We start from the raw sequence: 12,532 nt of genomic DNA, 5'->3' as shown, positions 1-12,532 counted from the left end.
TGCTCACCCCTCGACCGCCTCGGGGGCTTATGACTCTATTTGTCCCTCCTCAGTGGCTGCTCTGCCCAGTGCTGCTCCCGGGTCTGTGATCTGTTTCCAGGACACTCCATTCAGAAAAGGAGAGGAATATGTTGCCTGGCTCTTTTAACACAGCAAAGTGCAAAACGGGGAGACTAAGCATTTAGCAGAGGCCCCAGGGTGGGGACATCAGGCCCCAATGTTCTCCCTTCTGTCCCCTAGAGTCCCAGCCTATTTTTCCTTCCCTGGGACCTTAGTTTAAGGTGACTAACACCTTCTCTGGCATATATACATGTGCACACACATGTACACCGGGAAGATCTGTGCTGAGAAATCATCAAGAAGTTTAGGACATGTGGAAGACCCGGAAAAGGGAAGTTCTAGAAGAGTGGCTGGGCTAGCAAGGAGCCAAAGCCTTGGCACACTCCGGGCCTTGCCAGCTCCCTGCAGAGAGTCTGACCTCAGCGGCCCAGTTTTGTATAATCCCATATGCCTGGCATCGTGCCAGGTGCCTCACGTTCCCTTCTGCTGAGTCACAGCAGCAGCAGCATGGCTGCCTGGTACAAGAATGAAACAGGTGAGGCATGGAAGGGTTGCCACTTGCCCGAGGTTGCTGCTGGTGGGGTCACATAATTGGGATTTGAACTGGAACCTGTTGGGTCACCCCATCATCCATAGGGTGTGGATACAGCCACTTGTTTTTTGGTACCAGAGAGCACTCAGGTTAGCAAAGTGTCTCCTAGACCCAGGCCCATCTTCCCTAGCAGGAACACAGGTCCTGAGGTACCCGGGCTGCCTTCAAGGGCTTCAACTGCTGGTTGTAAGCTCATGCTCCCATGGCAGTAAGTTCTGGGTCAGACACAGGTCCTCTACGGTGATCCACACCCTTTGCCTAAGCATCTCCCCTTCAAGGATGGTTAGAGGTCGGAGTCACGTCTGCCAGGCCCCAGGACTGCCCTCCTTAGGACACTCTCCAGGCCCCAGGACTGCCCTCCTTAGGACACTCTCCAGGCCCTTGTGGTTACTGTTGCTTGTTGCTGGCAGGCCAGAAACCCCAGAATGGTGGAGGACTAGGCAGCAGAGACTCTGACCTCCACTTCCTGCTTGACAGTTTCTCTCTGCGTGACCTCGAGCCAGTTACTTGATCTTTCTGAGCATTGATGGTACCCTTCTACTCAAGGTAGTTCCAATATCTACGTCAGTAGTACTAGTCCTGTCCAGCAAGGCATGGTGGTGCATGTCTAGAGTTCCAACACTGAAAAGACAGATAGGAAGATCAAAATGAGTCCCAGGCCAGCCTGGACTCTATAGTGAGACATTGTCTCAAAAATAAACGTAAGGGACTAGCAAGATGGCGTTTACCACCAAGCCTGAAGACCTTAATTCAATCTCCACAGACATGGGCACACATGCTAACAAGTGATGTAATAAAATTTTTAATAAATAAATACAAGGCGCCGGGCGGTGGTGGCGCACGCCTTTAATCCCAGCACTCGGGAGGCAGAGGCAGGTGGATTTCTGAGTTCAAGGCCAGCCTGGTCTACAGAGTGAGCTCCAGGACAGCCAGAGCTACACAGAGAAACCCTGTCTCGAAAAACCAAATAAATAAATAAAAGGCTAGGAAGTTGGCTCTGAGTAAGAGCAGTTGCCACACAAACCTGATAACCTGCATTAGATCCCTAGAACCCATGCAAAAGGCCAGATGTGCACATCTGTAATTTAAATGTGGTTGTACCCCAGATGTGGTTGTACTCCAGATGTGGTGGTGCACGTCTGTAATTCAAATGTGGTTGCACTCCAGATGTGGTAGTGCACATTTGTAATTCAAATGTGGTTGTATTCCAGATGTGGTGCTATGCATTTGTAATTCCAGCTTCCTACAGCAAGATGGAAGACAGAGACAGGACAGTCACCTGTGACCTCTGGCCAGCTAGCTTGTTGTGAAGTGGCAGAAAGAACAAGAGACACCCACATCTGGCGGGGGCGGGGGCGGGGGCGGGGGTGGTGGTGCACGCCTTTAATCTCGCACTCAGGAGGCAGAGGCAGACAGATCTCTGAGTTCCAGGCCAGCCTGGTCTACAGAGTGAGTTCTAGGACAGCCAAGGTTGTACAGAGAAACCCCATCTTAGGGACAAAAATGAAAAGAAAGTGACATCCACATCAATATAGTAGAAGGAGAGAGCCAACTCCCGAAGACTGTCATTGACCTCTGCACGTCCGCCGTGGCACTCATACATGCAGAGATGAAATAAATATGTTCAGTAACATTTAAAGACCTTCAGTGCATCAGTAAGATTCAAGTCTCCCTAGAACAGCAGGAAAGGCTATACATGTACACGGCTGCAGCTGGCCAGTACATGGTAGACATGTTCAGTCTCCACTGGGGACGATGGTGGAAGGGCATCTGCTTCCCCAAGTTAACCACATAAAGCTCAAGGAATGCTTTCTACACATAACACATGCTCATCAAATACCCCTGCTACTGCATGCTGGTGTAGGCGTGCGTTGATAGAGCCTGAAAAACAGACAGGTTAGCCAGAGTGGAACCATGCAGCCATAGTTTAGAGCAGATTATCAGGCCCTGACCTGCATCACCCCTAACCACCGGTGTGTCTCCTCTTTTCCTACAGAGCCTCTGTGGCACGTGCCAGCCCAGGCCCGGCTCTCTGCCATGACTGGAAGCACTGGCAGCAAGCATCCCTCCAGGCAGGACGCAGCTGGCAAAGATTCTCCCAATAGACATTCCAAAGTGAGTCACCACCCCGCCGCGCCCCACCCCGCCCCGCCTCATCCAGGGAGTGAGGCCTGCAATGGCTGGTTGCTGGCTGGTGGCTTTCCTGGCTGTAGATGGCTAGGCAGCTTTCCTCGGGTGTGGCCTCTGGAGCAGGGCTCATCCTCAGCCATAGCCATGATCCCTTCTACAGGGGCTAAATAACATCCTGGCTCCAACCCTCAGCCGAGTAACCTTTGACAAGTCCTTTTCTTCCTCTCTGCACCATGGAGGTCCTGGTAGGCAAGTACTGTGTCTGCAACCCCTGCATTTCAGAGACCTTTAGCTATAGAAGGTCAGTCTCCCCATAAGAATGCAGTGTGGCACAGGGTGAGTCAGGGACTCAGGCTCCCTGCTGTCACTTGCTGTCCCTCAAGGCCTCCAAACCCTCTCCTGGGTTCCTTGCTAGGACCTGCATTGTTGCAGCCAGTGGTAGGGTAGGAGGGAAAGGGGCTCAAGGGGGAGGTTTTTCAGCCCAGGCCAGAGATGGCATGAGTTGCTTCCACATATATTGCCATGGCTATGGCTCCATCCCTGCAAAGAAGGCTGGGAAATGGAGTCCTGTATGGCTAGTTGGTCTTGGCCACCTTGTTTCTCATGCTGAGCATTGGGACCATACAGAGGACAGAGGAGCCACTGTCCTCAGGAAACTGACATCCCAATGGGGATAGTAAGTCCTAAGTGGGCAGAAGCATAACAACCTGTTAAGAAAGCGGCCTTAGGTAATACTCAGCAGAGCCTTGGGAGGAGGTGTCTTAGCCAGCACCACTACGGATGTGCTGAAACAAAACCAGGACCAAAGCAACTCAGAGAGGAAAGGGTCAACTCAGCTTACACTTCCACAGCAAAGGAAGTCAAGGCAGGACTTAAACAGGGCTGGAACCTGGAGGCAGGAGCTGATGCACAGACCGTGGAGGGTGCTGCCTACTGGCTTGCTCCTCGTGGCTCAGCTTGTTCTCGTAGAGAACTCAGGACCACTAGCCCGGGATGGCACCATCTATGGGGCTGGGCCCTCCCCCTCAATCACTAATTAGGAAAGTGTCCTACAGGCTTGCCTCCAGCCTGGTCTGAATTGAGGCTCCTCCTCACTAATGACTCCAGCCTGTGTCAAGTTGACATAAAACTAGCCAGTGCAGAAGGTGACTCTGAGTGAAGCCAGGACAGGGCCAGAAAAAGAGCTGAGAGAAAACGTCACAGACAGGGAACAACAAGTGCGAAGGCCCGGAGGCTTGTTCCTGCCACATCCAGAGAACACAGTAGACTCGTATGGCTGGAGCAGTGATCCAGAGAGACAGGGAGGCGGCATTAGACAACAGAGCATGAGTCAGACCACTGAGGCCCATGAACTGTGGTAAGGACTCTGATCTGTGCCCTGAAATTGCCACAGGAGAGTTTCAAGCAGGCAGAGAAGGACGTGGTTCCATACAGATGCTCACAACTGTCCTCTAACCACATACTGGGGACAAATCTGGATAGGGAGATGGAGAGGAGGGGGTGGCAGCGGCAGACAGGATCCAGGGAGAACAAAGGAAGATGACAACATGACAGTTCTGCATGTGTCTGGAAGCTACAGGCAGCAGCAGCAGGTCTGCAGATCTGCTGCTGAAAAGAAGGAAGGAGGGAGCTGGGGTTAGAAGGGGGCCCCAGACCTCAGTTTGAGAAACATTCAGTTTGAGATATGTCAGTCCAAACACCAAATGGGTCAGGACTTCTAATCATATACCCATTTTACAAATGTATAAACTGAGGCTGGGAGAAAGTAAATCCCATCATGTAGAGTTACTGTACCAATAAGGGAGGAGCCAGAATGTGGCTATGTCTGGCTCCGGGTGCTAGTGTGGGCAGAGGCTCCCATCCCCAGAGTCAGGATGACACCTGCCTTGCCTTCCAGGGTGAGCCTCAGTACTCAAGCCATTCCAGCAGCAATACCCTCTCCAGCAATGCCTCCAGCAGCCATAGTGACGACCGATGGTTTGACCCCCTGGACCCGCTGGAGCCAGAGCAGGACCCCTTCTCCAAGGGAGGTTCGAGTGACAGTGGCATCGATACCACGCTCTACACCTCCAGCCCCAGTTGTATGTCCCTAGCCAAAGCACCGAGGCCCACCAAGCCGCACAAGCCCCCCGGAAGTATAGGTCTCTGTGGTGGGGGCCGAGAGTCAGCCGGGAGACCCCACCCTGTGGACAGACGGCGGGAAGTCTCCCCTGCACCTGTGGTGGCCAGCCAGAACAAGGGCTACCGGCCGAAGCTGTACTCCTCCGGCTCCAGCACCCCTCCCGGCCTGGTGGGGGGCAGCCGAGACGCACCAAGGCAACCCAGGTGAGAACCCACAACCCACTCCGGGTCTTCTAGGAGACCCTGACCGCCTCTCCCACCACAACCCTAATGTTGAGATCCTTCCCCATAGACACTTGCTGATAACTGTACTTCAGAGTTGGGTTGGAGAGCACATGCCGTAAAACCATCAGCCTCCAAAAGTCCAGACAGGAAGAGCAGCCCCTAACCGTCTGTCTTCATCTGTCTGGTTCGCCCTGACCCTCTATCTTCTCCTCTCTGCTCTCTATGACCTTTGGTTTTAACTCTGTGAGGAGTTTCAGATCTTACTATCACAAGTGTATCTGCGGCTCAAAACAGTAGGGACATAATGTCTTCCAACACAGTGTCCGGAGAGAGTAGAGTAGGCTGCCACGTGACTCAGTGGGTCCCGAGAACTGCTCTCTGCCTTCGTGGACTGCTCCTCTTACCGTGCTGGTGGCCTTCTGGTCTCAAAATGGAGTCAGAGAGCAAAGGGGAGTTAGAGCATCTCTGCCATAAACCCCTCTGTGTGGAGAAAGCAAATGCTTCCCCAGAGCCACCCACAGCTGGTGGTGTCATGTGACTATCCCAGCTGCAACTGAGGTCTCCAAAAGCCCACTTTAGCCATCCAGCTTCTGGCTTTGAGCCATAGTTCCCAAACCCACCCCGATCAACCCTGAGCTCTGCTTCAGTAGGTTGGGTGGGGTACAAGAATATGCATTTTCTTTTAAAGCTTTTAGCTGTGGCTGAACATGGTAGTCTCAGGACCGCGCTCTGAGAAGCACCAGTGGGAAGGCAGGTGGGGGAGAGATGTACCTCAGCCGGAGTCAGAACGCACACGCTTAGTGATCCTGGAACAGCAGTAGACAGTCTGCCCAAGAAAGAGAGGGACCAGCTTGGTCCCATCCAGCTAGTCCCCGCCTGAGTGGCTGAACCCAGGACCTCCAGCAAAACTCGGGGCCTTCCTGGGATAAAAAGCTTCCTGGCACCTTTGTCTGTGAGCATGTGGACTCCATAACTCACTGTATAACCCCGTCCCTTTGTTTCTTTTCTTTAATTTTTGTAAATGTATTCATTTATTTATTTTAAGACAGGGTCTCACTATGGAGCTCTAACTGGCTCAGGACTCCCCAAATAGTTTTTGAACTCACAGTGATCCACCTGCCTCTGCCTTCAGAATGCTAGGATTAAAGGTGTGTGCCACCATGTTGGCTTCTTTCTTTTTCTTTTCCTTTTTCTTTTGTTTCTCTTTTTTAAATATGTCTGTGTACCACACGTGTGCCTGGCATCTAAGGACACCAGAAGAGGACATCAGATCCCTTGGAACTAGAGTTACAGATAATTGTGAGCTCTGTGGGTTCTCAGAATTGAGCCTGGGTCCTCTGGAAGAGCAGTGGTCTTAACCGCTGAGCTGCCTCTCCGGCTCTGAGTTGTTGATGGGTGCAGTCTCGGGACCACGCTCTGAGAAGCTCACGTGGGAGAGAGCTGCTTCTGCATAGGAATAGCTAGGTTCCAAGCAGTGACTCTCACTAGCTGCGCACCGTGGTCTGCTGCCGCCATAAACTGCGGAATGCTGCTTCCTCCTTGCTAGAAGGATTTCATGATTTCCCCCAAGGGTCTCTAACAGATTCTAAAACCATCATGACTGGGCTGGGGATATAGCATAGTAGCACAGTGTTTGCCTAGTATTTGTGAAGCCCTGAGTTCAAATCCCAGAACCACAAGAAGAAATAGGAGAGCTGGGAAAGAAAGAAAAACCGGCTGCAGGATGGGAGTGCCTGAGTCCTCAGCTTCCCAATCTGAGTAGCTCTTGACTCTGGGAGCCCAGGAGGGTTGCCATGGAGACAAAGAAAAAGGCAGAGTGAGGGTGCTATCTTAGGCTACCTTCCTAGACAAGTAGTTCTCAACTTCTGACCTCACTGACTGATTCATTCATTCATTCATTCATTCATCCAACATTTGTTTCTTAGAGACCTGTACTAGCCCATCCCCACAGCTGACAGCCGATCCAGTCACCACTCAGAACAAAGTAGAGCTGTGTCCACTGAGCAGTGCCAGGTGTGGCGGCAAGAGAGCATAGCAGGCCATTTCCAGCCTGCTGTGGTCCCTGTTCTTGGGACATTGATGGGATCTGGACCTGGTAGCACAGGCCTGTCAACTCAGCTGACTGAAAGACTAAGGCAGGATGATCACAAGTTCAAAGCCAGCCCGGTCAACTTAGTGAGACCCTGTTTCAGAACACAGTAACAAGCTAACCGTGGACTGGAAGTATAGCTGGAGGCCACACTGTTGAGCTGTCCTGGGTTCAGCCCCTAGCACTGAAAAGAACAATTTTGTAGGGTTTTGAAATCCATGATATAAAGTCAGTAGTGATGCCAGGCGTGCATGGTGAGTGAGGCAGGGGATGGGAACAGATTACCCCATATCTGAGAGAATATTTGCCAAACCCAGAAGTGGAGGAGGTGGGGGGAGCCCCACTATACAAATGGCCCTGGTGGTTGCTAGCTTTAATTTGCATATAAACAATTGATGCTAATTGCAAGTCATTCTTGTCTACTCATTAAAGCTGCTTCCTGAAGTTTTCTCCTAGGCAACGGGTTTTAGTGTGGAACAGCATTTCCCAAAATGGGGTGCCGGAGGTGATCTGGGTGCTAAGAGGAGGGAGATGTCTCTTAAATGGATATATGTTTCCTTAGGAGGCAGCAGTGCTTCCAGCCCACCGCTGATCTTACAGATACTGCCCTGGACCCTATGGACAATGAGATGAACCAACCGGCTTCTTGCTTTTTCCTCTTTTGGGGGGGGGGGGCAGGGATGGGGGAGGGAGGAAGAGGAGGAGGAGGATTATTTGTTTTTGAGACTGAACCTTACTCTGTAGCCCTGGCTGGCCTATAACTCAACTATAAATCAGGCTGGACTCAAACTTGTGGTAATCCTCCTGCCTCTGCCTCTGAGGTGCTAGAAGTACCCCTAGTTGCCACCACACAGTGTTAGAAACGAGATGATTTTAAGAAACATATTCAGCCAGTTGTAATGATGCACACTCATCATTCCTGCACAGGGAAGGCTGAGACAGGGGGATTTATTATGGCAAGGACATCACACATACATACACAACACAGACCACAAGTACACATACATGCCACACACACACACCACACATAGATAGATACACACCCACACAACACACAGTACACACACCACAAAAGTGAAGGTGGTGTTGCAACCTGTGCAGCAGGTTCTTGGCGGTCTCACTTGCTCTTCCCTTCCAACTCTCCTCACATTTCCATGGATACGTACATATTCCCCCAAACCTCACCTCAGGAGACCCAAGCACCTCTGCCATCTGCTGACTACACTGCCCCTGGTAGCAGACAACTCTGAAGCCTTCCACATCTACTATTGTGGGTCTGGTCCTTGAGAATAACAGACAGAGTGGTACTTGAACCCAGCACCCAGACACCAGTGAGGCTCTTACCTGGACAGGCCTGTCACAAGAGTCCCATGCCTTGGCTCCACCTGCCCAGCACTTGCCATTTATTCATGAGCAAGTATGTGTGTGCCAGGACCAGTGTTGGCTGTTCCCGGGGAGACAACAGGCAGATGGTAGCAAAGACACGGATGAGCTGCAGTAGCAGGCATTCTCAGAGGAGCCGGCCTGATGTCTTCAGATTACAGTGTCATCGTGTGGGTGCTTGTGTTGTATTTTGTGTGAGTGTGATCCTAAGGGCCAAAGACGGCCAGGAAAAGTCTCAGCAGGAGGAGACGGGCAGATATGTGCTGCTTCTGATTGTGTGCCGGTGTACACGGTGTACCACACGTGAAGATTGCAGAGGGCGGCTTGATGAAGTTGGTTCTTTCTTTACACCTTTACATGGATTATAGGAATCAACCCCAGGTCGGCAGGCCTGCATGGCAAGTGCCTTTATCTGCTGAACTGGCTCCCTGGCCCTAGATCTGGGATTTGAAGAACGGTGTTTGGGGTAAGACGGGAGGTGGAGTCCCGGGGAGGATGAGGCTAACTCACTCAGAGATGGGGCAGGCCTGGAGCAAGTGTACAGGGGCTGAGCTCTTGCTGTTTGCTGTAAGAGAGGAGCACCAGCCACTCTGGCTGGAGAGGGATCTCAGACCGGCCCAGACCAGCTCTCCTCGGCAGTCTGTTCTAGACACCTCTGGGCTCCAGAGAACAGGCCAGTCCTCCTTGTGGGGCTGACATTCTGCTGCAGAGAGGAAACAGATGGACAGACAGACAACAACCAAGTGAGACACAGATGGCAGTCAAGGCTCAGGAGGGAAATAGAGAGGCAGGCAGTGTCTTGATTTGTCAGAGAAAACAAGAGTCCTGGCAGCCAGACAGCAAAGGCCAGTACCTCACTGGCCTGTCTTGCAGTTCTCTGGGAATGTCAGGTGGCCGTGTGAGACTGAGGTAGATCCCCAAGGGAAGCGTCACAGGAGATCAGAGAGCACAGTGGGCAGAAGCCCTGCTAGCGGCTCATTGCTGTGATTAGCTGCTAGGATTTGATCCTGGAGGGTGTGAGAGTCATAGAAGGTGCCTGAGCCCCTAATCTGACATATATTTTTAAAAAAATATTATTTTTAAAAATATCACTCTGGGGGCAGGCCTGTAATCGCAGTACTCAGAGGCATGATTGTGAGCTGGAGGCCGGCCCGGGCTAGACAATGAGGTCGCTCTTTAATTTTAGAGGGAAGGTGGGGCACTCTAGTCTTCTGTGAAAGAAACGGCCTGTTTAAGAGAAGACAGGAGAGAGAGCAGAATTTGAAAGCTGCCAGGAAGATGAGCCTGGCCACACCCAGAAAGTCCCCACCTACTTCCCTGGCCCCAGCTCTTTTCTTCAAAGCCCATGCATGTAGCCTGTATCTGCTTGTGCAGGTCCATGACTTCAGCAATTTCACAGATATTACCCCACCCCAGACGTTTGTCATGGAAGCCCAACGGCCAAGCCCCCTGCCAGGTGCTGGAGCCTGTCATGGGCACCTGAATGGCCCAGCAAGCCCAGGCGCATTACTACCTGGCCCCTAAGCAGTACACATGCCAAAGTCTTTTGGCTTCCAGAGCAATTTGTCAGTCAGCTAGGGGGATCTGAGACTCTGTTCCACGTGGAGCTGACGCAGCTGGGCGTTCCCAGCAGGCAGGAAGCACGTGGCTTTGCTTCCCGGGCTGTGCTAGCAGTCTCCGGATCTGTCTGGGGATCCATCTCGGGCACAGCCCTAAAAGGTAATCGGGGGTCTGCTGGGGCCCACCCTGCCTATGTCAGGAGACTGGAACCACACGATAGATCTGTCAGCAAGAGGGGAAAAGAAAAAAACACAGGCTATTTTCCTAGAACTCTAGGGGTTGAGGGAGTGCCCAAGATCTGTGGGCAGAGGGGCAGTTCAAAGGCCCTGGGGTAGACACATTCCTGGGTATTTGAGGAATCGCATTGTGTGATTCCTCAAAAGACAGGCAAGTGGAGAAACTGAGGACACAGGAGGGGTGGATGGAGTGGGACCTGTGGGCGTCTCTGCCTGTCTGCATGAGCCAACACCACAAGGAGTTCTGGAGTGTTACACATCCCCACAGGGTCCCTGTGGCTGTGGGGAGAACTCAGCAGGCAGGTGACCCTAGAAGAGACCGTGGTGGTGATGCTGTCAAGTGGCACTTGGTGGAGGTGGCAAGCAGTGATGGACATAAGATCCAGGTGAAGTCCATCATTTCAGACCCTCAGGTCACTGTGGACACAGAGGAGGGTGGGGGCAAAATGGGGGCAAGCCAGGTGGCGTGCAGCCTGTCTCCCTGGGCTATGTGGGCATGGCGTCACTGCCTGACTGCCTGCCACTGAACTCCTTCAGGCCCTTGGTCTCTGAGGCCCAGCCTCCCTTCCATCAGATGGGACAGTAATGGGTGGCTGGGCTGGGCACAGTGCTGGCCATACTTGTATCCTAGCACTCGGGAGGTAGAAGCAAGCAGGTTAGGAGGTCAGGGTCATCCTCAGTTAAACAGCAAGCTGGAGGCCAGCCTAGGATACATGAGTTCCTATCTCTAAAACTTTGGTGATAACGTAATAGCTGTGGACATACCAAGGCCATGGATTTAGCATTTAGCATGGGGGCCCACACACACTGAGTTCAGAAACACCACTGCTGCTGTGCTTTGTATCTGTCTATTACGTCTTTATCCTGCGGATGACCTTGGACTACAGAAGGAAGCTTGAGGCTGGTATCTTTCCTTGAACCTATGCATCACTATAAGGAAGCCATCTAGGCTCTCCCAGTCCAGCGCCCCCACCTGAAATATAGCAGTGGTAACTCCTGCAGCAGGAAGTGTTGGGTGCTGTCTGAGGTGCTGTGTGGGAAATGTTTAAAGCAGGCCTGTGTCAAGGATCTTTGCAGTCATCCTTGTCATGTCACCCAGGCCAATACTGTTCTTCCTTCAAAGACAGGGCCACAGCTTTCTGCTGTGTACCATCCTCCATCCAGGACCTACCAGCCCCTTCAGAGCCTGGATGGAGCAGGAACATTGCACAGCCTCACAAAGCCAAAGGGCCATGTCCACCCAGCCTGTGGCTAAAACAGGGCACGAGTGGAGAATGCACATCCCCAGGCCCCTGTCCTGTCTTAGCTGGAGCGTGGCCATAGCCCCTGGACAGACCACGCCCATGCACTTGCAGCTCGGGGATAGCCATCAGTGGGTCATTTCTCAGGAGAACACAGACTCACTAATGGGAAGCCAGTGCACACAAGGCACAGGCAGCCTTGCTCATCTGGAAGCGAAGTCCGAGTCTCCATCCACAGGCCACGCATCTACACATCACGCTGAAGGAAAGGTCTGAGATCACCACCTCTGCAGCTGAGGTATAGGTGGCCTCATCCTTTTTATCTGGAACCCTCTGTGTGGGGCTTAATTTCACTTTCCTGCATCCTTACACTCCCATCACCGCCACCTGCAGAACTAGTAACCCTGAAGCACTGCTCCTTGAGCGTCTTCTGACATGACAGGGTGACAGGTCCAGTTACCCGAACGCATGTCACATGTATCTAGCATGGGCATCTGAAACTGCGTGTGACAAAACATTCATTCTTTATGTGGTTTACACTGGTATTTGGGGGTTTTTGGGGGAGGGGGGATGATTTTTTTTTGTTTTGGTACAGGGTCTAATGTAGTTCAGGCTGGCTAAAACCTCGGGGGATTTAGCCAGAGATGATCTGGAACCCCTGTCCTTTTGTCCCTGCCATCAGTGCTGGGATGACAGACCTGAGACTCTGTACCTAACCAGAGTGAGCCATTAGAACCCTAAACTTTAAACAAAAGATGTTAAAGATTTGTTTTTATCTATAAGTATGTACGTCTGCATGTCAGTATTACATGTGACTACAGGTTCTCGTGGAGACCAGGGCCATGGAATCTCTTGGGAGCTGCAGTTACAGGCGGTTGTGGGGGAATCAAATTCA

General features: G+C 52.1%; 1 protein-coding gene across 6 annotated transcripts in view; it reads left to right on the top strand.

The window, feature by feature from the left end:
* The window catches only part of Sipa1l3 (signal induced proliferation associated 1 like 3), a 202,876-nt gene that overhangs the window by 166,984 nt on the left and 23,360 nt on the right, over window positions 1–12,532 (top strand). For all 6 annotated transcript variants that reach the window (XM_076931181.1, XM_034498346.2, XM_034498338.2 and 3 more), the window contains 2 exons: window positions 2,649–2,767; window positions 4,680–5,107. In XM_076931181.1, coding sequence (XP_076787296.1) covers window positions 2,649–2,767; window positions 4,680–5,107 — 547 coding nt within the window. The remainder of the gene's footprint in view (window positions 1–2,648; window positions 2,768–4,679; window positions 5,108–12,532) is intronic.

This window comes from Arvicanthis niloticus, chromosome 1 (genome assembly GCF_011762505.2).
Source record: "Arvicanthis niloticus isolate mArvNil1 chromosome 1, mArvNil1.pat.X, whole genome shotgun sequence".
Classification (NCBI taxonomy): Eukaryota; Metazoa; Chordata; class Mammalia; order Rodentia; family Muridae; genus Arvicanthis; species Arvicanthis niloticus.
This window is presented reverse-complemented; position numbering and strand designations above follow the sequence as displayed.